We start from the raw sequence: 27,383 nt of genomic DNA on the forward strand, positions 1-27,383 counted from the left end.
ATCTGTTGATCGCCATAATCTTGTCACTCCTTCGTCGCCCCGCTCTAGGAACCGGCAGAATCCCACTGAAGATCACCTGAGCCTCGATGTCTTTGAGCCTCTTCCCCAGTCTGGCATAGTCCTCCTTGATACAGTCCAGCGAGTAACTAGCCGTATCATTCGTTCCCACATGAAGGATAATCAACGGATTCTTTCCCGCTCCCGCTAAGATCGTATTCAGCCTCAGGTCCACATCCTGTATCTTAGCCCCTGGCAGACAGCACACCCTTCTGTTCTCCCGATCAGGTCTAGTTACAGGCCTATCCACTCTTCTCAGTAAAGAGTCTCCAATCACGTAAACTTGCCTTTTCCTGGCGACAGTGCGATTCTGCGGTCTATCCCCCACAGCAGGTGGTCGCAATTCCTTACGATTTGTATTCGCCCTTACAGTCCTCCTAGGGCTCACACTTGGTGACGCCTCCATCGACTCCTCCCCTCTTTCTGCAGGACTAGCTGCTCGCCTCTTCTTCCTCGCCCTTTGTCCTTCAGCAGCCTGCTGTGCTCCATCTTCATTTCCCAACTCAGCAAACCTGTTCCTGAGTTCTATTTCTCCATCACTGGCCCGTCTTTTCCTCTGCCTGGTTCTCCTAGTCACATGCTTCCACCGTCCACTTTCCTCACCCAGCAGCCCCTCCTCAGAGTCCTTTGGTCTTGCTTCTATCCGCTCGTCTGAGCTTGTCCCCTGCGCCTCATCATGTCTGTGTTCCATCAACTGCTCAAATCCCCTTCTAAACTCAGCCAGAGTTTCCACTTGCATCTCCAGTCCCCTTACCTTTTCCTCCAGCAGCTCTATCAGGCGGCACTTCATGCAGGTGAAACTCCTTTCAGGTGCTCCCTCTAGGACCATGTACATGCCGCAGCTACCGCATCCAGTCATCCTCAGTGTGTCTGCACCTGCTACCTCTGCCTCCATCGTAGCGCTCCAACTGTGTGCCTGGCAATCCACGCCTCACACCACTCTGCAGGCCACCAACAAGGGTTGGGCTGCTCGCAGACCCCTGCCTCTTCCCTAGTCTGCCTTCCTGGTTCCTCTGCCTGGGTCTCCCCTGCAACCTCCCCCTGGAAACTCCCACTGAAACTCCCCTGTTAGCCGCTCTGTTCGCTGGCTCCTGTGCCGCTGCCTGAGTGCCTGGCTCCTTATATAGGACCCCTAAGCAGGTAAGCCCCGCCCCCAACTCAGGGCTCAGCCTCGCTCCCAGCACACAGCCCCTAGCAGCCTGCACACACACTCACTCACACACAGACACCACAAACTACACAAACCACAAAAACCTGCTCCTCCGACAGCACTCCCACTCAAACTCCCCTGTTCGCCGCCGACTGTGCCGCTGCCTGAGTGCCTGGCTCCTTATATAGGACCCCTAATCAGGTAAGCCCCGCCCCCAACTCAGGGCTCAGCCTCGCTCCCAGCACACAGCCCCTAGCAGCCTGCACACACACTCACTCACACACAGACACCACAAACTACACAAACCACAAAAACCTGCTCCTCCGACAGCACTCCCACTGAAACTCCCCTGTTCGCCGCCGACTGTGCCGCTGCCTGAGTGCCTGGCTCCTTATATAGGACCCCTAATCAGGTAAGCCCCGCCCCCAACTCAGGGCTCAGCCTCGCTCCCAGCACACAGCCCCTAGCAGCCTGCACACACACTCACTCACACACAGACACCACAAAAACCTGCTCCTCCGACAGCACTCCCACTGAAACTCCCCTGTTAGCCGCTCTGTTCGCCGCCTCCTGTGCCGCTGCAGCTGACTGTTTAAATCTCTACTCTGTCTAACCTGAGAAACTTTCCTGATGAAGGTTGCATTGAAACTAGATATGTTTCTATGAAAAGTTTTGTTTTTGACAAATTGACATATCCTAGCAAAAGACATCAACTCTACTACTGTTGACACAGAGTGAAGTGGACAAGAGTTCAAAACAGGATTAAAATTGCAGGTGAAAATGACCCTGATCCCCTAATCTCAATTTGTGTGGGGATTACAAAGCAGTAGACTGTCACAGCCTTTACTCAGCCATGCATGGGAGTAAGATGGAGTAAGGCACAGGTATTCAAAGGGATTTAGGCACCTAACTCCCTTTGAAATCTTTTGAAAATCTGGGTCTAAATTACAGGTTTCACCCTGTTTGGCCTTGCCTGGAATTGGGAGTGGAAGGAGCCTTAGCTCCATTGCCTCAACTCATTGGGCAGTGTGGATGGTCCGGTGTACATTGGGTTGTAAAATGCTTCATGAAAAGGGATAAAATAGTTTACTCGTCCCTCAGTGCAAAGAGGGAAAGAGGAAGAATTGTGACTCAGAGTGGTGCCCAAGTCACAGTGCACCCTGGGGCTATTCTGGGGTGTGTGTGGGGGGAGAGAGGGCACAGCTTTCACACCATCTCTTGCAGGGCTATGCCCACAAGCACATTCTAGCCCCAAATGACTTTACAGTTCAGCATAATCATCAGGTGCAAGATTGGAACAGGTGGGTGTAAAGGACATGGGCAGAAGTGTGTGGGGAACTAGAGCAGTCCACCATTTCCCTAGAGCTGACTCAAGTCAGTGCTACTGGACTCTCACTTTATAATATCTCATGCCGTTTTATCATACAAAGACACCACTTCATGTAAAATACAAGGAAAGGATGTTAAGGAAAAAAAGCCTATCTCAGGTTTGGAAAATGACTGTGCTTTTTTGCTGCTTTACCAGTAAACCACACAGCTGACATGAAGAATGAGTCACATGAAGGAAAGTTCAAGTGATCTTTAACAGTATGATCATCTTTCAATTACAGTACCTTTCAAGTTAAATCCTCGGCACTGAGTCATAGGATTTCCATGTCTCACATCTTGTCTACGACTCCGCCTGTAATATTTGGGAAGCACAAACTATGACTCTAAAATAGTCACACTGTAAAACTATTCACCAAATTATATATTAGTATCAGTGATCATGACTTACTGTAAACAATTCTATGTTTTGCAATTGGCATGCATATAAAGCACAGACCATTTGAATCAATGGAAGTTTTCCCACTGAAGTCAAGGGAAGCAGAGCAGAGTGCTAAGATTGACCCTATTCATGAAAATAACAGACTTTTCTGAACCTCAAAGGAGATGAGTTGTGTTCAAGTTTCTGAGAAAGGTTTAAATTGCCTTGTATTGTATCCAAACTGGTTCATCCATTCTTCACTATCAAGCAGTATGTCCTTCCAACAGTCTCTGTTGTACAGGGGAGCAACATAAAGCTCAGAGGTTTCACATGCAGGGGTTCATACAAACTTTGTCAGTTCCTTTTGGAGGCCAGGGCAGTCTTGTAGGATCAATGACTGCTCCTCATCAATTACTCACTATTTGATATTTGATATTTAGATAGGTTACTTAGATCAGTGTTTCCAACTTGCCTAAGTAGTCTGATTACCAGAGGTACTGAACACCCACACCCATCACTAATTCTCATTGGCGAAGTTGAGGTTGCTCTGCATCTCAGAAAATCACGTTACTTATTTTGGTGCTAACTATGGATTTACCTGTACTGCTGTAGGCGATTGGTATGGAAATGTGTGCCAGAATCTCTCTGTGTCTTGGTTTCCTCATCTGTCATATAGGATGAGTAATATTGCTCTGCTTCAAGGGGACATGGAGAATTCTAAGTCATTAATGTTTGTGAAGTGCTCTGGGATCATCAGGTGGTCATGCTTTATCCTATTATAACTATTTTTCTCCACATGAATTCATGCCTCTCATCCCAACACAAATTTTGGTGGATGTCTCTCTGTCTCTCTGCCTGACTTTAGAATTTGCAGCAAAACCTGAAACTAGTCAAGTGCTGAGTTGCTTAGGATTTTGTTGTCCTCTTTTATATTTAATATTCAGAATTAAAAATGCTGCAGCACTATAACATGGCCTGAATGATCTACAGATGAGAGAGAAAATAGTGAACACCAGAGTAGGAAAATATCTAGGTAAACCATAATTTGCTGTGGTCTTTCAGAAGCTGCTCCCACATCCCACTAACCTAATCAAGAGACCTTATCCTCACAGTTTACTATTTATCCAGAAACAAGAAGTGGCAATGTTTGTTTGGGGAGGATATGTTTGTGGGTGTTTTCAGGACATAAGTTAAAAGTCAGGTGTTTTGAGGTTATGCTGTGTGGGATGACACACAGCAGGCAGAGAGGTGGCGAGAGAAAGACTGACCGTAGAAAGACACTACTGTCTAGACTTGGGGATTTGGCTCGAATTACTGATGTTTTCTCCAGCACAAGCTGTTTCTTTAGATAAAGAAACAAGTCATTTCCCTAGCATATGAAAAACAGATTGTTTTCCACACTGTGTTTGGTGTTTATTTTGGTCTGCTGTAAGAAGCACATTACAAGCAAAATGTTAGCAGCAGTATAAAACCCAATGGAAATAACATGGATATACATGATGGAAATGGCAAGAGGTCAGCTGGAAATTATAAATGTTGGGCCTGAGCTTCCACTTTGTTATACCTCTCAACAGTTTAAGTTGTGTTGGCTTCAGGTGGGCTGAGAATCAGAGACCTGGAGCCAGCACCTGACGATTCCCCATCCTCCCACCATGGCCTTTGCTTGGTGTCCCAAAGAATCTGTCGTGAAGACAAGAGGTCAAATGCTGAACTTTGCAAATTGTAAACAAATACTACTACTACACAAAAATGCAAGGTACCTGCACCATAAAATATACTTTGTTCATTCCGGACTAATTTGTGCTATATGAGTTAATCCCGGGCAAGGGGTGGTCAGTAGCTGCCCTAACCCAGGAGAAGTCCAGCAAAGAAATTGTCTCTGTTCCTTTTTTGCTCCCAGATGTTAATAATCAACTACTAGCACCTCATCAACTGGCTGGTCCACTGGGGGATGGAGCCAAGGTTCCACCCATTTCCCATCCCTCTCTGTCAGCTCCCCAGATACCTGCAAAGGGAGAAGTACCATGCACACAGTCCCCAGGCTCTTCCTTGCATCTACAACTGTGCTCCTGCACAGGCCAGGCTAAGACCCCATTTGTAATGAAAAGTTTAGTTTGATAATATTTCACACAATGTTCATTAGCTATTCTGTAGTCATTTGTACAAGCAGTGAAGCCCCAGTAATATGAGACCACACTACAGCCTTCTGCTATTAAATATTTCTCCAGAGAAGTGGAGCGAGATTGCTATTTTGCATAAAAAGTATGGTTTGTGCTCAGTGAGAACTAGAGACTTTCTGTTGTAAATTAAAGGAAAATTGCTTTGTCTGCTTTAATGAACCTTATGTTGAAAATCCCAAATCTAGTGGGTATGATATGGAAATGAAATTTGCCTGAATTGGTCTGTTTTCCAGAGCAGGGTGGGAAACAGTCTTCTTGTCCTGTGAATATTTTTGAGAGTTTGAAAACATTTACCATCCTGAATGGAGTTGAAAAGTCAAAATCTCAAAAATGTTTGCAAATTGAAAAATTTGTAAAAATCGGTTAATGTCGATTGAAAACTTTTGTTTCAATAATTTGTAAATGTTTTGTTTTGATTTCAACTTTTTTCCATTTAAATCTATTTTTGCCTAACGAGTGTACATTTTTAACCAGAATAAATGATTTTGGGTTTGGTTTGTTTCAAAAATAGCGAAATGGAATACTTTGACAATTTCCAAACTTTTTTATTCCATTATTTTTCAAAGTCAAGAGATTTGTCAAAATAGACCTAGCTCTATAAATAGTTTTGGTGTTAACAAATCAGTGTTTTTTGTTGAAAAATGTCTCTGAAAAATTCCAGACCAACCAGACCTGATAAATAGTCCTTTTCAGTGAGGAAAAACACAGAATATAAAGATTCAATGCGCCAGATATTCTGCTGCATGAAAGGCATTACCATGATAGTTACATTCACAGCAATTTTAAACAAAGGCAAAGGCATCACTGGATTCCGATTCTATTCCCACATCGGCATTATCTCAGTGTAACTCCATTAAAATTGGTGCACACATGGTATGCCAGAGGAGGATTTGGCCCTTGTTGCTTTAAAATTAGAATAAAATCTTTCTTTCACAATGTATTGTTTTTAATATAAAAAGTGATCTCTTTAGCGGATAGTTTTGGTCAGTGTGCAATGCCAAAAACAACAGGTATTTCAGTATTATTTTTAAAGAAGCCAGCGACAATAACAACAAAAACCAATCCCCTTCTGCTATCACATTACATGAGCCATGACTACATATGAAAGTAAACCCTTGACTTGTACTTTTCTTGCAAATCTCATCAGACTCCTCACCTCTTCCCTGTTGGGTAGAACCTGGAGCAGGAATTGCCATCCCAAGCGCAGTAAGGATCTCTGGCTAGGCAGCAGTCAGCACAGGCTGTTCCATAGATATGGCAGCGATGCAAAGATACCTGCGTGATCCCTTCATCTGAGCTCACATATAATTGTTGCTGTGGAAGGCAATGGAAACATTTATTTCAGATGTGGAGCCTAAAGGAGCAGCTTCACCCAGGAGCTTACTTAACATATGCATAAAGCCTTCAATTCGTTTTGGAATGAACTAAAAACCAAGAAGTGAGCCACTAAAGGGTTCAAAGCCAAAATAAATAGAAATCTCCCAGGTTAACATGCTTATAACATTACCATCTCCTGTTATAAAATACTTAAAATGCTATGGAGAATGCTAATGGTTTTTTGGACATTGAATTTCATTATTTTGTCCTGTTGCAGCGGGTCTGAGTTAGTATAGTTCAGATTTGAGGACTTGGTCCTTAGTGACGATTACTGAATCAAGCCTTTGAGATAAGCAAGTTCTCTGCATACAGTCTCCTTAAGAAATACTGTGCAAAGCTTCTAGTTGGATTTACCCAGGGCATAGATTCCATAAACACAAAACTACGAGGTCACTATGGACTAGATTCTGAGAATCTTACCTTAAATAGAACCTTACTCCAGGTCAATGGGGCCACTGGAGTCAATGAGACCACTCATGGAGTAAGGATCATTCAAGGTGAGTGAAGCCATCAGAATCTGGAGCAAAATGACTGGTTCTAACCAAAAGCCAGTTAAATAGCATTTCTTAAAGTGGAAATAAACCCTGGATAGGAGCATACCTGAACTGTGGTGGCCTGAGTCCCTCTCTCTCATAACACTGGCAAATCTCATGGAGTTTAATTTCATAAATAGTAATTAATTAATTAATAATTCTGAAAAGTCTGTGGCAGAATTCAATAAATTTAAATTGTTTGAATACAGAATTTTAGCTAGCTTTTATTATGGTTGTGCAGTCACACAACTGTTATGATCACCATCACCATATTAATGATTCATGTCAAAATAGCCATTATGAATTAGCTTGACAGACACAACCTCATCATAGGCCCCATACCACCATTTCTACACTCCCCAAGTGCTGAATGAATAATTTAGACAAATAGCTTCAGTCTATGGATTGTGATTTGATTGGTTATATGGTATTTTTTTTGTTCCCTAATTGGACTTTTTATCAGTTGAAAATAACCAATATTGAACAATGCACTAGTGAATTTTGTCTGACGGTGCTGGGATAGATCCTCAGCCAGTGCAAATTGGGAGTCAGAGGTGCTACACTGAAGATCCATGTGTCCGTATTTAGTATGGTGCATCCTAGTTAGCCTTTTTAGGACCTTAAGTTAATTCTGTTCTCAAATAATAACCACTAAATGAGTGTTCCACTTTCCTTTACCTTTTTAGATGAAATCTTCATTGTTGTTATGGGAGCATTATTCTGAAAGACAAATCACATTTCTATGCCATCTTTTATTTATTATGCATGATATTAAACTTTAACGTTTTGTAAGCCACAGTCATTTCTAGATAAACCATTCTTTTCCAGACTCTTGAGGGGATGTCATTCACACCTAATCATCTTTTGCCACAACTCAACAAACATGACATAAATACAAAGTTTGAGTCAGTAAATATATTGGCTGCATGAACCTCTGGACTTGACTCAGACACATTAACAAGTTCTCACACTTCTGGCTGAAATGCTCTTAAGAGCTGACTCACTACTACAGATAGGCAGTATGTGTTTGCAAACCATCACTCTCTCTCTCTTTGGAAGGCACAGCCTTTGTTCTTGGAAGGTGACAGCATGCAGGAATCATGTAACAGCTCATACGTAATTAGCACATGATCTGGACAAGACGAATTAATATTTCTTCCACACTGTATCTACAATGCGTACACTTTGGTTACTGTCCAACACATGATTTTGGATTATCAACAAGAAATGCCAACATTACAAATGATGTGTTGTGTTACTGAATTTTTGTTTTTGCTCAGTGCACTCAATGGACACTGCACACTACTGTATGTAGTTTTCAGTGTCATTTATTATCTGTGTCGAACTGAATGTTAAAGAACACTCTTTGGAGTGACTACAGCCATTGTGTTAAACCAATGAAACAATCTATTATTCTCATCAAAATTAATGGTAAATACAATCAATGATGGCAATGGTAATGACAATCATTATTTTGGGGATCAAGGAAAAGACGGATGACATTGTGGTAGGTCAAGATTAGAGTGTGGCACACCAGAAGAGCTGTAAGGAGGCCCAGGGCTGGAATTGCAAGGGGCTTTGCAGAAATTGGAAGTTGCTCAGAATTGGGGCTGTGGGGTTGTAACACTTCAGGTCTGAATACTTGAGAGCTAGGAAATCTGAGTTCAAGTCTATGTTTCTCCAGAAGCTTCCTGTTTGACCTTTGGCAAGTTGCTTAGTTTTTCTGGGCCTCAGTTTCCCATCTGTAAAATGAGGGATAATAGTACTTCCCTACCTCACAGAGATGCTGTGAGGGCAGATACAGTAAAGATTATAGAGTGTTCAGATGCTACAGTAGGGGGACATAAATACCTGAGGTGATGATAAGTGCATTAGCAAATGTTGGGGCTCAGGACTGGAGCAGTAAAAGTTTAGTAAGTAAGAAATGAGTCATATTGACATAGCTGTAAGGGGTTAATGCCAGATTAATCATGGAATACCAAGGTTGGAAGGGACCTCATGTAGTCCAACCTGTTGCTCAAACCAGAAGGAATCCCCAGACAGAATTCTGCCCCAGATCCCTAAATGGGCCCATGAAGGATTGAACTCATAACCCTCTAGTTAGCACGCCAATGCTCAGACCACTGAGCTATCCCTCCCCCCAAGGTGTTACTACCAGTTCATGTCTAATGGGTAGTAAATTTGCAGAGGTCAATTTGTGGAAAGCATGCAGTGCCTATTCCCTCCTTGCTTTGAACAGTTCTTTCAGTGTGGGGTGATCAGACAGCAAATGTGAAAAATCGGGACAGTGGGTGGGGGGTGTTAGGAACCTATACAAGAAAAAGACCCAAATATCAGGACTGTCCCTATAAAATTGGGACATCTGGTCACCCTATTTCAGTGTCTCATTTTCACAAACACTGAAGTAGATCAAAAAGGCCCCAATTTGTGTCTGCAGTGCTGGCCTGGGGCTCTGTCTTTTGTGTCTTGCATGGAAACGAGATTAAATAGCTTTGCTCCAGCCGTCTTTCTCACTGCAATCTGTCAAATGCCACTTTGGATCTCAGATTCCACTTTCCCTCTCAGAGCTACTTTTCAAAAAGAAAATACTTGACAGCACTACCACATGCTTTACTTAGTCTATGCCTTTACGTACACTAAGCCTATGCTACCCTTGTCCCCTCTGTTTTTGAGAGTCATTAATAAAGCCCCAGCCCAACTACATATGTTTTGAGCCTGGAGCTTATGCTAGAGTGATCTTGAGGGCTCAGAAAGTAAGGATGAGAAGACCAAGCAGGGGACTGAGAGTCATGACCCTGGGTTCTTTCCCAGGTTTTGGTACAGACTTTCCATGAGCCCTTGCTTTCCCTGCCTAGCTTCCCCTGCTCTAAAGGGAATGAATAATATTTCTGGTGAAAGAAGTCCCATACAATATTATTCATATGCACTTTTTGAAAAAAGTTGGCTCAGTTTTCCACACAAGGCATAACAAGACCATTTAAATTCACAGGTAACTCATCCTGGGGTACAAAGCAACTGGGGAACCTGGGTTGGGACAGGCATGTATGAAGGTGTGCAGAGTAGGAGGTTGTGCAGATATGGCAGTTCCTTGTATGGCTTGTCCAAGGGAGGGCCTCTGTTCACAGGGGAGAAGGAGGTATGCTTCCTTGGTGTGCCCAAAGAGGGCTCGGAGGAGATGGAGCTATGACCTTGCCCCTTCCACACCTGCCCACACAGCAAGTTAGCTGCACCATAGCAAGTGGGCTGTCTAGTCCCTCTACACAACAGGCTGAGCTGTGCTGGGTACAGAGAAGCTCAGCCTAGATCTGCATCACTTGCCCTGAGTCTACCTGGTAAATGGCAGTCCACTTGCAAATTTCTAAGAGCTTTCACCAGTAGGGTGAACAGTTCCTTATTTTTCTAACAGGCAGCTAGAATGATTGACAGAGACTCTTTTATTGTTTTTTCCATTAATTGTTTATGCCTCTTTTCAGCTTAGGGTGATTTAGGCCTAAAGCTTTTTGAGTATGGTGACATCTGGCTTTAAAGAACTTGAGCAAAGTAAAAACAACACCAGTTTGCTTCAAATCTGTGGCTCATAATCAGAAAGCTTATAGTATAATCAAAGAAGGGAAAAAAAAAGAAAGAAAAAGAAAAACTGAGATTCCAGCTGCAAATGGCTGCTGCCTCAATATGTGATGCCAATGATAAAAGTCTCCTGCTGGCAGTCAGTATAACATGACCTCTTAAAAAATGTGATTATCAAAATCCTTTGAGCCAGGATGACAACATAAGAAAAACAAGGCATTTGAATGCAGAAAAAAAGATTTAAGCCCTTTATACTCCACAGTACACTAGACATCACCTTATTCCTACTTCCTACAGTTGGAGGGCATCAAGCTGACATTCTACTAATTTATTTGATCTTTTATCAAGTGCTAGTCACCCTTGCTAAAGTCCTTTAGACAAAGTGTTTGTGTGAACATACATGTTGGAGGATTGAAAGGGGGAGCAAGACAAACCTGAAAAACCTCCAGTTCTTCTAAAATGAGCTCTCCACTTGCAGAAGAGTTGGTGGGTAGGACAACAACTTTCTGTACAGTCCCCTGATCTGGAACATAGAGAGAGGACAGATGAATTCTTACCAACTAGGAAAAAATATTAGAGGAAAAAGCATAATGGAGACAAGGGTGGAAATGATTTTCATAAATTCATAGATTTAAAGTCCTGGGGGGACCATTAGATCATCTAAGTCTAACCCCTGTGTAGAACACAGACCATAGAATTTCATCCAGTTACTCCTGTAATGAGCCCAATAACTTTGTGTTTGATTTTAAAATATCTGTAATAACTCTTTCTAGTAGGATTCATTCAAGCAGGCAATAGATGTATAAAGGGATTAGACTTTTCTCCCACAGTTTTTTGATTAAGTCATGGTCAGATATTTATTTATTCATTCATTTATATATTATTATTTTATAGCACTCATAAGTAACAGTCAGAATTAGGTCCTCGCTGTACTGGGTGCCATACAAACCCAGAGGAAAAAGCAGCCCCTGCCACAAAGAGTTTACAATCTAAAAACACAAGAGAAACAAAGGAAAGGAGAAATGGATACAATGCCAAATTTTATGTGCAATGCATGGCAACATATAACAGAAACTAATAACATGTAAGCAACCTGCATGGTACAAATTTCAGTGCAAGAATCAGTTTTAACTTGGGTGAGATGCAAGTCTAGCCAGTGTGGGTTGGTGTGCACCATCAATAATTGGGGCCTTATGTAGCAAAAGAATCCACTTTTGTGATCCACATGGCAATCAAGGATGTCCATGGGGAATGCATGAAAACTGCTCTCCCCACAGTGGCATCATAAAAACACATAGTAGCATGTAGTCTCTATCCCCAAAATCAATTTGCAAGCATTACATTTGAAATGGAGATTGAGGTGGGACTTGAAGGAGGGCAAGGTAGTGGATTTATGGTTCAGGGAAGATGTTCAGGGATTGGTTCAGGGAGGACATTCTGTGTGAAAGGGATGGCATGGATAGTAGTGTGTGAGGTGACACAATATGATACAGAAACAGATAAAATGAAAAAGATTTATATTTTATTAATTATTATTATTAGTATTACCATAGGGGCTTGTGTCATAGACCAGAACTCCATTGTTCTAGGGCCTCTAAGGTAGGGACAAATGTATTGCATTTGATGCAGTGGAAAAGGCAGTGTCAGAAGATGGACTCAAAGAAAGGTTTGAGATGGTAAGAGTGATAGACCAGAAAGATTATCTTAGCAGCTAATTTTATGCTGCTCAGCCAGGACCTTGTTGGCTCTTTAGAAAACCATGAGCTTTGGGCTACATCTACACTATGAGATAGGGGTGTGATTCCTCTGCTCATGTATACATAGCTTGTGCTGGCTCTCACAAAGCTAGTGTGAGAATGAACAGCAGAATAGCTGCTATTGCACCACTAAGCCCTGTTGAGCAGTTACCCACCCACTGTGCTTCTGTTGCCTCTACCTGTGCTACTGAGGCTACAGTGTAATTTATACTCATGCTAGTTCAAAGACAGCTAGCACAAATACATGTACATGAGCATAGGAATCACAGCTCTATCTCATAGTGTAGACATCCCCTTGGATGAAAAAAGGGTTATTGGCATAGGTGCTGGAACTAGGGTGCAGGGGAGGCTGCAGCACCTCCTGGCTTGAAGTGGTTTCCATCATATACAGCGTTTACAGTTTGGTTCAATGGCTCTCAGCACCCCCACTATACAAATTATTCCAGCACCCATGGCTATGGCTTCCTCTTGTCCGGAAGGACGAGAACTCAGACTGACTATAACAAACCTATTTTGCTCTATATTGTCACAGAGGAGCAAGATCAAAGAGTTTGTATCTCACTTTTGTCATGAAATGTTTCAATAATAATGTTGAATTGTGCAGGTCAGTAAAATGTTAGAGCTGCCGTGTGTGTGTGTGTGCGCGCGCGTGCGCATTTCTGCCTGTAGGGAAGTGATCTGAGCTTTCCAGGCAATCTATGATGTTGACAGAAGAAAGCAAAAGCGGGAGACTTGTGATTTTGTTTTTAAGGTCAGTGACTACATTCCATAGCTGGAGTTAGAATGCAAGTTGGTTGGTGTAAATAATTTAAATCATTCGTTTTCCCCAGTGTAAGCCAGCAGATAGGCATACCTTGGCTTCAAAATAAAGAATTGTACTCATATATAATAATCTTGACCACACACCTAACCCACACTGTTGTTTTATAACATTAAATCAAGAAACTTAAAGCAGCCAAGATATAAAAAAATGTATAGCTATCAACTGTACGTGCTCAGCAAATGTTAGCCATGAATATTTCATGAGGGTTTGTTCTATGGTTATCGTTTGTCCTCATTATGCAATGATATGATGAAACAGTTCTTTCAGAAGAAACTTTCTTGAAACTAAATCTTTTGACAGTACCCCAGTGGTCTGGACAGGGTGCCAGCATTAGCAAAACTATGAGGACCTGAAAGAGATTTACTGGCTGCCAGGACCTACACGATCCCTAAACTCCCTGAATACTGTGGAATGTCCTTCCATGGAGCTGAGATGAAGAGCACGTCTGTGTGGATAAGGCACCAGCCTTTACCTCTATAAAGCCAGTCAAATAGTCATGAATATGTGAGGTTTATACACATAGTCTGCCTCCACTCCCTCTCCTTTTTACCTCCCTTCACAGCATTGTGTCATGACTCTTCTCCAGCAATGTCCTTTGTTCTCTCAATATCAGGATATACAATATACTGGTGGGGAGGAGTTGCTGATTGTGATGAATTTTGGAAAACACTCTCAACTGCCTGTCCTGTGTCCTGTAAACCTCACTTACAGGATGTAAAAGACTCAAACACACATTGGTACTGACCCTTCCTATCCTCACACGTGCAATATGGGTCTGACCCATACAAAAGTAAGTGTATTTCAACTGTGTAGCAATCCATGCCACATGTTTAAAACTGTAAACTGGACTCCAATGCACAAACCCTGAAATGGAATGCTGAAATTAGAGTTTACAGGAAGAGACCAGTATGGGCATTTATATAACTAAGCACTGATATGAGCACACAAATTCAGGGACTTATGTCCTTATAAGGAACTCCACATCTGAAAACTGGGTTCCTGAATCATTAGCTGCTGCAAATCCTTGATAAAACAGGGCAAGTAGACAGTATTTCCCATATGTATCTCAATTTATTGCCTGTTGTCTCAATATTATTTTAACACGGCAAGCTAGATCCTTTTCTCCAGATACATTCCCTATCATAAGGAATCTCCACACCGCTCTACTGTGCTTACTAGTCTTGCTATAATATTTTCAAGCTATTTTATGCAATGTAAAGCATGACAGTGGAAAATTGCTCATTAAAATTTTTTTATGCAAGGAGTAACCTTGGCCTGTGGGCTGTTCCCCAACAATACACAGTAACACCAGTTTTACTGTTATTGTTCAGTCTTTTCCTTGGTAAGTGAAACAAAAATAATGGTCCCCAGATGGCTTTCCTAGTCCCTTTTCCAAAATGTTTAGCTCTCTAGACTATAAGAACAATGGTTGTCAAATCAAATGCACTTGTACATATTGGTCTGAGAATAACTACATTTGAGTTTTGTTGCAAATCTTATTTGTTCACTTCTGTTAATGGAATTAAATTCCTGGGTCAAAAGGAAAGTTGGAAAGGATACTGGCAAAATAGTCATGGACGCAAGAGATATACAAAATTACATACAGTCTGATGTGTTTTCCAGTTCATTATTGTTCTGCAAGCAAGATACAAGACACAGAATGAACACAGATATGTTCACAACAAGATCCTATAAAAATCTGACAAGTAGAGGGACCATTTCCTTCCCAGAGTAACTCTACTGACTTCCCTAGAGTCACTCCAAAGATGAAGTTGGCAAAGAATGTGTTAGTTCTACTAAATTAGGAGACAAGTCATTGTGTCTGCTAAACACTAGAATATAGCTAGCTACATGGCAGATGTATGCCTTTCACTGGTCTCTCTGTAGGTAATACACAACACTTGACCTTACTACAGTATGTGTCAATACCCATGTTGCAACAGAGAGAAAGAGAGAGAGCCAAGGAGAGGAGAGATCTGACTGAGCTGTAGGTAGGTGCAGCCTTAGTTCAAATAGGTGGTCTATTGGTTGAGCTCTGTAGAATGTGAACCAAAAAGGAGTCTTTTCCCAGCTGAGACCGTAGAAGCTACAATATATTAAGCTTCTGTTATCTGGAAGTTACTCTTTGCACGATAAGATAATTTGAGTTCCTAGCTCCCCACTTCTTTTTTTCCTTTTTTAAAGCAGATTCTCATTTACACATTACTTTTCCCTTCAACGGCCTCTTTGGTCTCCTGCTATAGTTCCTTAAATATGTGGCCTTTACGCTACATATGTGAAACACTGTTCTATACTTTTTTCCCTCTGGCATGTTCCACAATTTCCAGTGGACAAAATTCTGAGAGTTGCTGAGCACTTGCAACTTCCTCTGACATCAGCACCTCTCAGGATCTGGCCCATTGCTTCACACGACAGACCTCTTCTCTCCTTACCTCTCTCTGTACAACATGGGTATTATCACCTACTGTAGCAAGGTCAAGTACTATATATTAGCTTCTTTCGAATGTAGACAAAACTCTTGGAATGCTAGACCTTAATCCCTAATCAAGACCTGAGAATTTCCATTACCGACTAGTGACATTCACCCTTTCTTTGGAGACTACAGTCACATAAACTAATAAAGAAAGCTGCTATGATTGCTTTCCTGCCCCACAGTTAATAGTATCCTAGCCATAGATAATCATTGTCATTGTCATTATATAACCCACTGGTCAGGGTGCATTATGTGTGCCTCCAGGTCCCTGGTTCAATGCCTGGTATGTTGACCAACATAGCAGCTATCTCAATAGCACTTTCTGGAAATACTGAGTTAAGTTCCAAAGATGAAGCAGTATTCTTGTTTAGAGAGCAGATACAGGCCTGGGGAAAATCCACCAATTTTAGTTCGCACAGGTTTCAGTGAACCTTGCAAGGCTGACCCATGTGCTTTGCTTTGAGTTTGGGGTTCATTTGAATTCCAAAATATAAATCAAACTCTCAAATGACTTGGAACAAAGTAATCACGAACATAAAGCCTGATCCAAAGCCTACTGAAGTCAATATAAAGACTCCCACTGACTTCAGTAAACTCTGAATTAGACCTATAGTTAACCTATTTAACAACATGATCATCTTATTACTATCAACTTCATTCTCCCTTCTCCTTCTTTCCTATTGTTTTTCACTCTCACTTCACCATGGGGATCGTGTCTTCCTCTGTGTTTGTACAGTGCTCAGCACACTAGGGGTCTCTGTTCTGACCGAGGCCTTTGGGCAACGATAGTACAAATAATAAATATTGAGAGAATGCAATTTCTTTCATGCCAAACCTTCTCAAACAACCCAGGTTTCAAAGCTTGACTTGAACTCGAACGTTACTGGGATCACAATCCCTTTATGAGGGATTGGAAAGAGTGAACAGCAAGAGAGAAAGAGCAAACATCCCCTAAGCTTGGAAATGGAGCAGAGAGTCAGCAGAGTGGAAAACAAACAGAGAGCGAGAGACTGTGAAGAAAGGAATACAGAGAGAGGAAGAGAACATTGTGAATGAAAAAATAAATAAGGTGCAAGATCCTCCGGTGGTGCAAATCAGCAGGTTCCTGTAGAAGCCAGTTGAGCTATGCTGCTTACACCAGTTGATGACCTGGCCCACAGTGTATAACAAAGGAGGTAAAAAATAATGAATGGTGATATCAAATGCAGATCTGTTTGGCTGAAATACAGTGGATTGAACAGAAGAGATTTGAGTTTACATCTCTCTTTCCAAATTACCACCAACTGTTCTTTTCCACAATGACCATTTTAGCTCAGTATTGCCAACTTCAAAGAAAGACTTAGAATAAACAAAGAACAATCCCAGAAAAAAATAACAAATCAAAGGGCTGGCTGTCCACATCATCAAAACCACCATCACAGTTGACACTAACTGCTACTGTGATAAACATCTTACGGAGAGGTCTCCTCCTTTGAGGGGATCCCTGATGTTGAGGCATGAGGAAGATTGGTGGGGCAGCGTGAGAAAACCTATAGTGTTTTTGCCCTGGTTGTACCTGTACCTTAAGGCTGTTGATTGGACACATTTCATTGACTTGAAATAAATAAATAAAAAGAAAAGAATAAGTTTTCCATGATGCCTAAACTCTCTTTGTGTGAAATCCTTTCAGTCATGGGACAGCAGGTGAGATTCTGAGATGCATGGTTGTACTGCTTAGCAGTTAAAGCTAAGGACTGATAGTCAGGCCTCTTGGGTTCTCTCTATCTAGCTCTGTCACTGTTTTGCTGCATGGCCTGGTCAAAGGTACTGAACTGTTCTCTGTCTTAGTTTACCCATCTTGAAATGGATATAATACTTTCTCAGCTTGCAGACTTGTTGTGAAACTTAATGAACAGTCTGTAAAGCACTTTGAGGTCTCTCCCAAAAGGCAATTTGTGAGTGCAAAGAATTACTGGGCTAACTACTTAGATCTTCACTCAGCACCTACTCATTCCATTTCTAGGCAAAATCCTGAGAGTCAATGTAAGTTTGAGTAAGAACTGAGTAGGGACCTCAGGATACACACCTTGGTGGGGGGGAATTTGCAACTCCTAAAATGGCTGTAAGGGTAAAAAGGCTTAGCAGGAAAATCATCATAACACTTCAAATTATTCGCTCAGTATGCCTGAGTGGACCGTGGGGACCAGGCTGCCTTCGGTATCACTCTTGTATAAAACCTTCTTCCAGAGCACAAAGACAGAACTCAAAACTAGTGACTTTAATGCTTGTTTTTCTGACCAGATTATCTAGCTCTGTAACAATCTGTAGTTTATTACATGTTATAGGTTATTCCATTGCTGGATACTACTGTTGTTAGTGAGAATCAGTCTTCCAAAAAGACAACCATCATGTAACACTGCAAAAGCAAGCACTCAGGGATTTAGTCACATATATGACATCCATATTTTAACCCTCATGCTCTGAAAGTGCTAAGTGCAACCAGTCTTTCAAATGAAGGGTTCAAACAATTGGACAAGGAAAGGAAAGACAATTAGAAACACTGAACAAACACACACAACACTAGACACTGGAAACAAAACCACATTCACACGGCCCAAGTTAAACATATGAAACTGTGCTAAATCATCCTGAAATCTGAAATACCTTTTACAATAGTAATGCAGCCCCCTTTCCAAAAGCTGAATGACATCATGCCTTATAGGAGCCGAGAAAGTTCTTAAGGATGGCCAGTGATTGGTGAATGCACCTGAACCTGACACGGATATTTAAATATTTTCATAACACTAAGAACAATAAAGAAAGCTTGCAGAGTCAAGGGATTGCGCAATCTGGTGCACTCTGTTGGAAGTGCAAGTGGTAGGTCGCAAACTTAAAAAATAAATATTAATCTCAAGCAAATCCCTGCATGCTGCTTTGCTGTCTTTCTTAAACAAATGGAAAACAACCTACCAGGGGATAAAGTGGAGAATTTGGAGGCTTGAGACATGGAGTAATGTAATTAAAATAAAATGCAAGGGAAATAAAATGCTTTACGAGCTGCAAAATTAGACAAGCAGAGAAGCAGAGTAAGTGAAGAAGAGATCTAAATCCAAGGTCTTGACCAGACGACATAGAGGAAAGGGCATTAGCCTCATTGTCATTGTCAAATATGCAAATGGATAATTACACTATGACTAGCTAATTACAGCTTTGGTTTCTATTGGGATGATAAGGTATTCTACATTTGTCTATCTACCACTAAATAGTTGCTGCTTTTCACCCCACAGGCACCTCCATTTCAGCGGTGGATGTAGAGATCTCCATTGTGTCAAGCCTTTGCATCAGCCTGGCGGGTTTTGTAAAGTGCTTTGGGATTCTTCAGGATGAAAGGCACAGCGTAAATGCAAGATCGTTATCATTAGAAAAGCTGTGTGTAATGTTTCAAGAACAATGTCGATCTATGGGATTTATTTCACTAGTCATGTGGCTTAGAAAAGAAATACTGTACTGAAATCAGCTGTTGGCAAGGAAGAGTTGCAGTGAGTTTGACATGCCTGGCTGGGGGGAGTAAAGGAAATATTACATTTATTTCACGTTCATGTAAAAAAAGACATGGCTGTCTGTACCCTTCCTGTGCCATGGCCACATGGTGAAAAATACAGGGGTTCTTAGAGCTGCTTTTGTTATCGTTCATTTGCACTCAGGAACTGATTTACTACTGAGACCCTCAAGGAGGAGGGGGAAGCTAAACATTTTGTGTGCTCTGTATCTGGCAAGACATAAAACACTCCAATTTGCAGCATGAGACAGGTCACTGACAGTGACAGACGTGACTGGGAACATCTCAGTTCAGCAGTAACTAAGCATCACAGACTGAGCGTAATTGTCACCAGGTGCCAAGTCCCATTCTCCACGGCTGAAGGGCTCAGGGCTCCCAAGAAATTATCAAATGAAACTCTGTTATACAATGTGTGTTTTGCATCTTCTAGTATGAACTTACATAAAAAGAAACCCCCTCTGCATTTCTTCTGACTGTTAATATCTTTATCGAATCCTCCTGAGTCTCACAGAAAGCACGGAGCCAAGGAAAAGTATAAAGAGTCTTTCCTCACAGAGACAGAAACTCGATCATTTGTATTTACAAGGGTTGAGAGGCACTGTACCTATGTCATATCTGTTTATTTTACAGCAGGGCTATGAAGCTATTAGCATTTTAGGAAGAATCTCTGCACCACCCAGGAATTGTAACGTCCAAAAAAAATAGACTAGCAGAAATTATAAATAGTACATATCACAGGGCATCAAGTCTATTATTTCAGTAGTTGTGACTCTAATCTTAACTCTTTGAGAGGATGCACTAAATTGGACTTCATATAATCATAGAACCATAGGGTTAGAAGGTGCTGCAAAGAGGGTGTGCTGGCAGATTATAGAATGAAAACAAACACACATAACCAGCCCATGTATGTTAGTACCTTTAATGAGCCACCTGCTCATTGTTTATCCATGCCTGAGTCACTTAGCTGCTCTCTGTGATGCCTAACCAATGTATAAAATGAGCTTGCCTGTATTTATCTCCCTCAATGGAATCTGATGAGGAGTAATTCACTAATATTCAGCAGTTGACTTTGAGACTTAATCCAACTCCCACTTCAAGTCACTGGGAGTATTTTTATTGACTTGAGTTGGATTGGGTCCTAAGTTATTGTTCATCATTAAAACCTGTGACATCATTAATGAGTTTCAGTTTAATAAAGGGAGTAAAGAGCTTTGAGAGCCGGAGGTGGAAAGAACCATTGAAATGCTAAATATCATTATTGTCCAAAGCTTCAAAAATGTAAGGCACTTTATATGACAGCACATTATTCATTAGTATTACTACTACATATTTTGTACCTGATATAACATGTACCTTGTGTTAGCTGGAGACTTATATGCCTTGGCTTCTTAATTAATCTTTAGCAGTATTTTTTCCTCTAGTTAAAAAAAATCATATGTTTAGTTTACTAGTTTAAAAATTATACTGACATTTAAATGTTCATTTGAAAGCTCTAGTCTTGCATGCCAAAGTATTTGTGTGATTAAAAACAGTGAATTGGCACAGCGGAGCTATACTGGTAGAAGACCAAGATTTTTTTTTGTTTGCTTAGATATGGCTGATGCTAATCTATGTGAACAAAAAGTAGGGAGGGCATGTATAGACCTTCCTCTAGAGATTTCCACAGTAGCATGCACAGCACCCTTCTTTGCTTCTTCCATAGGAAGATAATATAGAACCTACTGTGTCAAATTAAACCCTGAAGGATCCAAAGGTCCCAGGTTGTCGTTGGATTCACTCGGCCAAGGGTCGGCAACCTTTCAGAAGTGGTGTGCCGAGTTTTCATTTATTCACTCTAATTTAAGGTTCTGCGTGCCAGTAACAAATTTTAATGTTTGTAGAAGGTCTCTTTCTATAAGTCTATAATATATAACTAAACTATAGTTGTATGTAAAGTAAATAAGGTTTTTAAAATGTTTAAGAAGCTTCATTTAAAATTAAATTGCAGAGCCCCCTGGACCAGTACCTGGGCAGTGTGAGTGCCACTGAAAATCACCTTGTGTGCTGCCTTTGGCACCTGTGCCATAGGTTGCTTACCACTAGTGCTGATACTTTTTTTTTTTTTCAAATGGAGATAAGCCTGTCTCCTAGAACGGACCTTGAAAGGTCATTGAGTCCAGCCCCCTGCCTTCACTAGCAGGGCCAAGTACTGATTTTGCCTCAGATCCCTAAGGAGCCCTCTCAAGGATTGAACTCATAACCTTGGGTTTAGCAGGCCAATGCTCAAACCACTGAGCTATCCCTCTCCGCCTTGCCTACTTACTAGGGAAAAAAAGTGTCTTAATTAGTAATTAGTTTCTTATTTATTCTGATGACCTGACAAGCCAGGAGCCTTTAAGGCAATTTTAAAACTAATTTTGCATCAAATGGCCAAGAAAAATAAAAATGCCCAGATCCAAAGCTCACTAAATTCTTACTGTAATTCAATACCCAAAGCTCGATGCATCTTCTATCACTGCCATGCCTTATAATGATGTACACTAGCCACTAGAGAGAGTGAGTGTCATTCTAATGAATCATGACATAGTGAATGGAGGCCCTTCGTGACGGTTTGCCATGGGAACAATAACAGAGCTTTTCTGTATTCTTATTTCCTTTGGTGGTTGGGGACTTCCTTTAAGAAGAGTGAAGAAAGTTTCTTTTAATCTCCTCCTCATAAAAGTCTGGCGATTTGAAAGATTTTTAGCCTTGACTTCCTGAGTCTAATACAAGGATGGTGATTCCCAAACCCCTTTGGTCTAAATGGTAGTTTGTTGGCAGGAACAGTAGTTCCACATCTCTATAAGACTTGTCTGAGGTTCAGAAATAAACCCATTCTCAAAGGATTATCTGCCTTATTTTTAGTTGAAACTGCTCTATGCTAACAAACAGAATCAAGAAGCCTGGACTGTAGTTTATCAGAGCTCCAGTCCTCAAGCCCTTCACAGGCACAGCCACCCATTAAGTCAATGACAGTCCCAGATGCAGAGGGCTTTCAGGATCCAGCTCTAGATCATCTACTTTAGTTTATTTCCCTGACAGTGATTGATTGTTCTCTGCAATTCCAATCATGTCGCAATAAATTTGAAAAGTAAATTGGATCACTATCCTCTAACCTTACAGTTCTTAATGAAAATCACTACACTTGGCAGTTACAGTGGTGTCAGGTCAATACATCCATTGACTTCAATGGAATTGCTACAGATTCACATTGGTGTAACTAAGAGCAGAATTTGGTTTGTTATGTTATAAAGGAAATATTTGTGATCATTGAATCAGACATAGAAAGTCCTACAACATAATCCCACTAGAACTACAGTTTTCTCTTTTCTATTTACTAAAACCCTCTATATTTACGTCACTGTGAAGTTGTTATTTCTGCCCCTGTAACTTTCTGGCCAAGTTACCATTCTTTTCACAGGCAGTTCACCTCATATGATGATCACAATTAGTAATAATACAATTTCAGATTCCCATATTCTGACTCCTGGAAAATAGTACATTAATCCATGGAAATTAATGGTCCTACTCATAGGTATGATGCTACTCAGGGTAAGTAAATCTAGATTATACACTGCACACAACAAAGTTGGCTTTTGTCTCTGATGAGAACCATTCTATTTTTTACAATAAATATTCATTTTATTTTCTTTGTATTTTTGTTCTGATTATAGCTCTTAAAACATATTTGTATATACAGTAATAATGTTTTAATAAGCACTTGTGAAGACAATAGGCTGTACAGGATTTGGAGTTGACTAAAAACTACAATGCAGTACATCAAGTTAAATAAATAAAACAATTCTATGCATATCTGCTGTTGAGTGCATCTTACCTGTTCCAAGAAATAAGACATGGTATCGTCCGTCAGCAGCATTAACTCGGTCCACTGCTATCTTTGTATACTTGTAGTCTGTTCCTGTCCGAATGATTAATGGCCTTTTGTGTATTGGGTAAATGGGATTGAACATCAAGGGGTGATTCCTAATAAAGGTTACAACATCATCGGGGAATTCCTTGGTTGTCCGCATGTTGGGTGTAAAGGCTCCTCCAGGACACTGTGAGGAAGCATTCATAATAATGCTTAACAATGCATAGCACCTATCAAGGATATTTTGTGTTCAATCTATCCACAAACATTGACTGATGTTCAGGCAACATGGTAACACTTTTTGAAAAAACACTTCATACTCCATGTGAAAATGATTATATTTATATAATGGAAAAGTTGTACTCTAATAACTATGTCTATAAACCATCCTCTGTTGGGACAAAACAAACAAACATATTTGTGTTGTTAAAAGCTAGGCTGATGACAATACTCCATGCTTGCGGGGGCCTTATTTTTGCATTCCTTGAGCTCCTAAAGTTGTCACTGCAAAGAATGCAAGTGACTAGTAAGGGGAAAAATACAAAGATCTTGCCTCTGGGTAGTACAAAAATAGATGTAAAGGCCAATAGGTATATTTAGATGCCTAATTAGGTACTTACCTCTGCTGTATGTTATAATTGTTCAGTGCACGTAGGGCTAGATTTGGACAAACCCTGCGCAAATGCACAAGAAGGGAGAAAATGCAAGGAGCCTTTCCCAGACCCTTTGAGACTGTACATGAGTACCTAGGTTAGCCTAACCCCAGTGTGAGAAGCTACACTGCAAAGCCATTCCTGTGTTACAGGAATGGCTTTGCAATGTAGCTTCACTGGTTCTGTGCTCACTGTCCTCACTGGTTCTGTGCTCACGTGTGTATTTCACTAGGACTTCTGGTGCAATAAGCTGAGCCATGCTGTGTTTCTTTCTCAGTGACTCATGAGAGAACTGGGCAGATAAGGAGACTGGTGGAAGGCCCTGGAGGTATTACACCCATCCTCAGACCACAGGTGAGTTAGCCTGCATCCTTACTGCAAAGTGGGTAGGTTCCCAGCCCGAATGCAGACAGTATCTGGGCTTTAATCCACATCCCCAGTCAGGCCAGTTAACTCAGGTTGAAAGCACCACTTAAAGCTAAGAATGTGTTTACGTGTTTTCCTGAATCAGACTCAGATTTCGGCCTGCTGCACACAACTCATGTAAACAAGCGACATGGCCACACCCCTGCCCTGCACCTATCTATGGTACCATTGGAAGAGTCACCCACAATACACTGCTGCATAGCACAGGGTTTACAAGGCAGCTTCTGTGCAGTTCTTCGAGCTCTGGAGTTCTGCTGCTTTCAGGGCCCTGTAAAATGTGAGGAGGTCGGGATTTGACCCTATATCTCATCCAGGCATGAAGAGACATTTGACAGGTAAATTCTGAGCCAGGGGTTTGTCAGAAGAATCTGTAGCTTTCTGTAGAGTGCTAGGAAAAGGCCTTACAATGCCCCTGTCCTCCAAAGCCCCACACATTTTCCAAGCTATCCAGCTGTGAAGGCTATTGCCCAGATTAGGTACTGCATACCTGCCAGTAACGGTCCCCACGCCCTAGCTTGATTCCAGGTGTGCCAAATTTATGTTGGTAATGACAACAGAAATGCATTGAGCTCAAAGATTCCTCTAGAATTCTAAAGTGAGAGTTCTCACTCAGTGTCTGTACAACTTTAAGGGACAAAGACAGCAGAACCTCCCTGCCTTTCACCTTCTTTCCTTGACTGTGAGAAAATGAAAGGACCCCAGGGGCAGATGGCTCATCCCTCCTACAAAGAAATAATATTTTGTGGCTGGTGGGATAGAGATGGGAAGACCTCATAGAGAGGGGTTATTAGGGACAGGTTCCCTCCTGCCCCTCCCCCCGCAGCAATCTGGGGTAACAAAGTCCCACCCAACTCTAGCCCTTTCTTTACATTGAATGAAGAACTATCCCGTTAATCAATTCTGTGATTTATCAGTCCCCTGGGGTACTCACAAGGGAGTAATTCCAGCCTTAGAGAGCTGACTGGTTGTGAGTATGTCAGGGGAAATGTGAGGAAGAAGACAGGAAGAGGAGAAATCAACTCCAATATAGAAATCTGTGCTGTGCAGGGACTTCTCTCAGCCCCAGCCAAATCTTTCATTTCTTGCTGCTCTAGAACTCTATTGGCTTTCTGCAGCTCATGGGCCTTTCATTTTCCAGGAAACACAGGGCAAATTTAAGAAATTTGTAACCAGCACTGACAAACAGGGCTGGCTACAGGCTTTTGAGGGTTCCAAGTAAGGTGATTCTTGGCAAGGGACCCCAAAACTCAAAGGCACTCCCAGATCTATGTCAGAAAACCCCCTCCCCACCTGCATCCTAGACCAATATCACCTGTCCTTGCACTCCTTCCTTAGAAGACAGGTACCTTTTCTGTCTTCTAGACCAGATTTCTCAGATGCTGGGAGTGGATGACAGGGGATAGATCACTCAATGATTGCCTGTTCTGTTCATGCCCGCTGAAGCAGCTGGCATTGGCCATTGCTGGAAGACAGGAGAGTGGGCTGGATGGACCGTTGGTCTGACTCAGTATGGCCGTTCATATTTTCCCCACCTTCCTTCCTCACGGATCCTAGGCCATTTTCCTGTGTATTTCCAGATTCAACTGTCCCTATTTATTCCTGCCCTGGCATATAAATCCTCATGAATTGCAGCTGGATAATTAGATAGTTGTTTCAGGCATGTCCCAGAGATCCTTCTTGGACCTGTTGCTTTGCCTCTATTACCAACCCCAAAACCTGTGTCATGAAAATTATTCCTTTAGCCACGAAGGATTGGACTCAGAAAGCTTCATCTCTTGTGTCTCTCAGCTGCCATACAGAGAAGTCACTGAAGACCAACATGAGCTGTTCCCTTCCTCAGAGAGTTCAGTGTACCTCTGCTGCACTCACCAGCCTACAGATGATTTAACCATATGGTGACAGCACTCACAGTACATTTTGCACCCACAAGCCTGCTGGGATAGCCCCACACATTAGAGATGAACTAAAGGAAGAGAGGAACCCTTTGGTTTATAGTTAATTCTTCAACAAGCTATGGGTACAAAAATATTTCTGTCAAGTCTGGATAATGGAAACAACCCTTAAACAGCTCAGAATGTAGTAGGAAGCTGCCAATTATGTCATAAAAGTTTTTCCATAAGTAATGTTAGTTTGTGGAAGAAATAAGAAATGATTGGTATGTAGTAAAGGGGCAGCCAAAGACTGCAGAGCCTGACAGTGGCCTAGCAAATGTATGACTTTATTTAATTCCATTTAAGCTATGCTGAAGCATTTGTGATGTTTACAGTTACAGCATTTTGGCTGATTGTAAGTGCATTTATATCAAAATGTTTAATTTGAAAGATCTATTTATGCAAGTGGAACAGAGGATTTGCCGTATTGGGTCAGATTGCTTGTCCTTCGAATCTAGCATCCTAGCAGTGGCTGATATTGATGTTCGGCAGGAAAGGGGCTCCTAACCCAGAATGCATTTTGGCCAAACTTTTCAAACTTGGATGCCCCAAAACTAGGCATCTGCTAAGCTTCTAAATAAAAGTGGTCGTACTTTCAAAGGTGCTGCACATTCACTGACTTCAGGGGGAAATAGAATTTAACCCTTAATCCTTCCATGATGTCAGAGACAGAACCTTCTGCCAATGGAGAAAAGCAGAGATAAACTACAGAAATCTCATGTCAGAAAATGTTTTTTTTAGTGACTGTGATGAAGTAGGGTGGTTTGCGGAGAAGCATCAGGGGAACAGATGAGAGGATAAGGCAGTTTCAAATGATAAGGATGCAGAGTTTAGTCATATTTGGTGAGATTACTGTCCTGATTTGAACTGGATTGGATTATGCAGAACAATGGAGGTACCATGGGAATTGGCTGACATGACAACGGAAAATCAGTGACATGCTTCCTTGTGTGTTTGTGGAATGGCTTGTTAAAAGAATTTTGGGTAGAAGAATTTGGAGAGTCTTGGGGAAAGAATATTAGAGTCCAGTCATGTCTTGTCCTAGAAAAACTGGCAGCATAAGGGGGAAAATTTGGCTGAAAACTCAACATGGGGTGATTTGGATAGTTGTTCTCATGGCCTTCTCTGAACTACTACCCGGCTACTTGAGGTTTGGATTTGACCCTAAGAAAAAATATAGGGACGAGTTCCAGTCGGAAGATTCAGATCCAACTCTCCAATCCCCTGGAAATGTGCAGAGCTTTGGTTTTAACATTCCAGTTTTGTCACTAATCATGTCCTT

General features: G+C 41.5%; 1 protein-coding gene across 1 annotated transcript in view; it reads right to left on the minus strand.

Annotated features, from left to right (window-relative positions):
• SEMA3C (semaphorin 3C) overlaps nucleotides 1-27,383 on the minus strand; it is a 166,523-nt gene that overhangs the window by 11,974 nt on the left and 127,166 nt on the right. Inside the window, exons 12-16 of the mRNA XM_030559674.1 lie at nucleotides 23,056-23,278; nucleotides 11,046-11,134; nucleotides 7,723-7,764; nucleotides 6,291-6,448; nucleotides 2,821-2,888 (exon numbers count right to left, since the gene is read on the minus strand). Of these exons, the coding sequence (XP_030415534.1) occupies nucleotides 2,821-2,888; nucleotides 6,291-6,448; nucleotides 7,723-7,764; nucleotides 11,046-11,134; nucleotides 23,056-23,278 (580 nt within the window). The remainder of the gene's footprint in view (nucleotides 1-2,820; nucleotides 2,889-6,290; nucleotides 6,449-7,722; nucleotides 7,765-11,045; nucleotides 11,135-23,055; nucleotides 23,279-27,383) is intronic.

This window comes from Gopherus evgoodei, chromosome 1 (assembly GCF_007399415.2).
Source record: "Gopherus evgoodei ecotype Sinaloan lineage chromosome 1, rGopEvg1_v1.p, whole genome shotgun sequence".
Lineage (NCBI taxonomy): Eukaryota > Metazoa > Chordata > Testudines > Testudinidae > Gopherus > Gopherus evgoodei.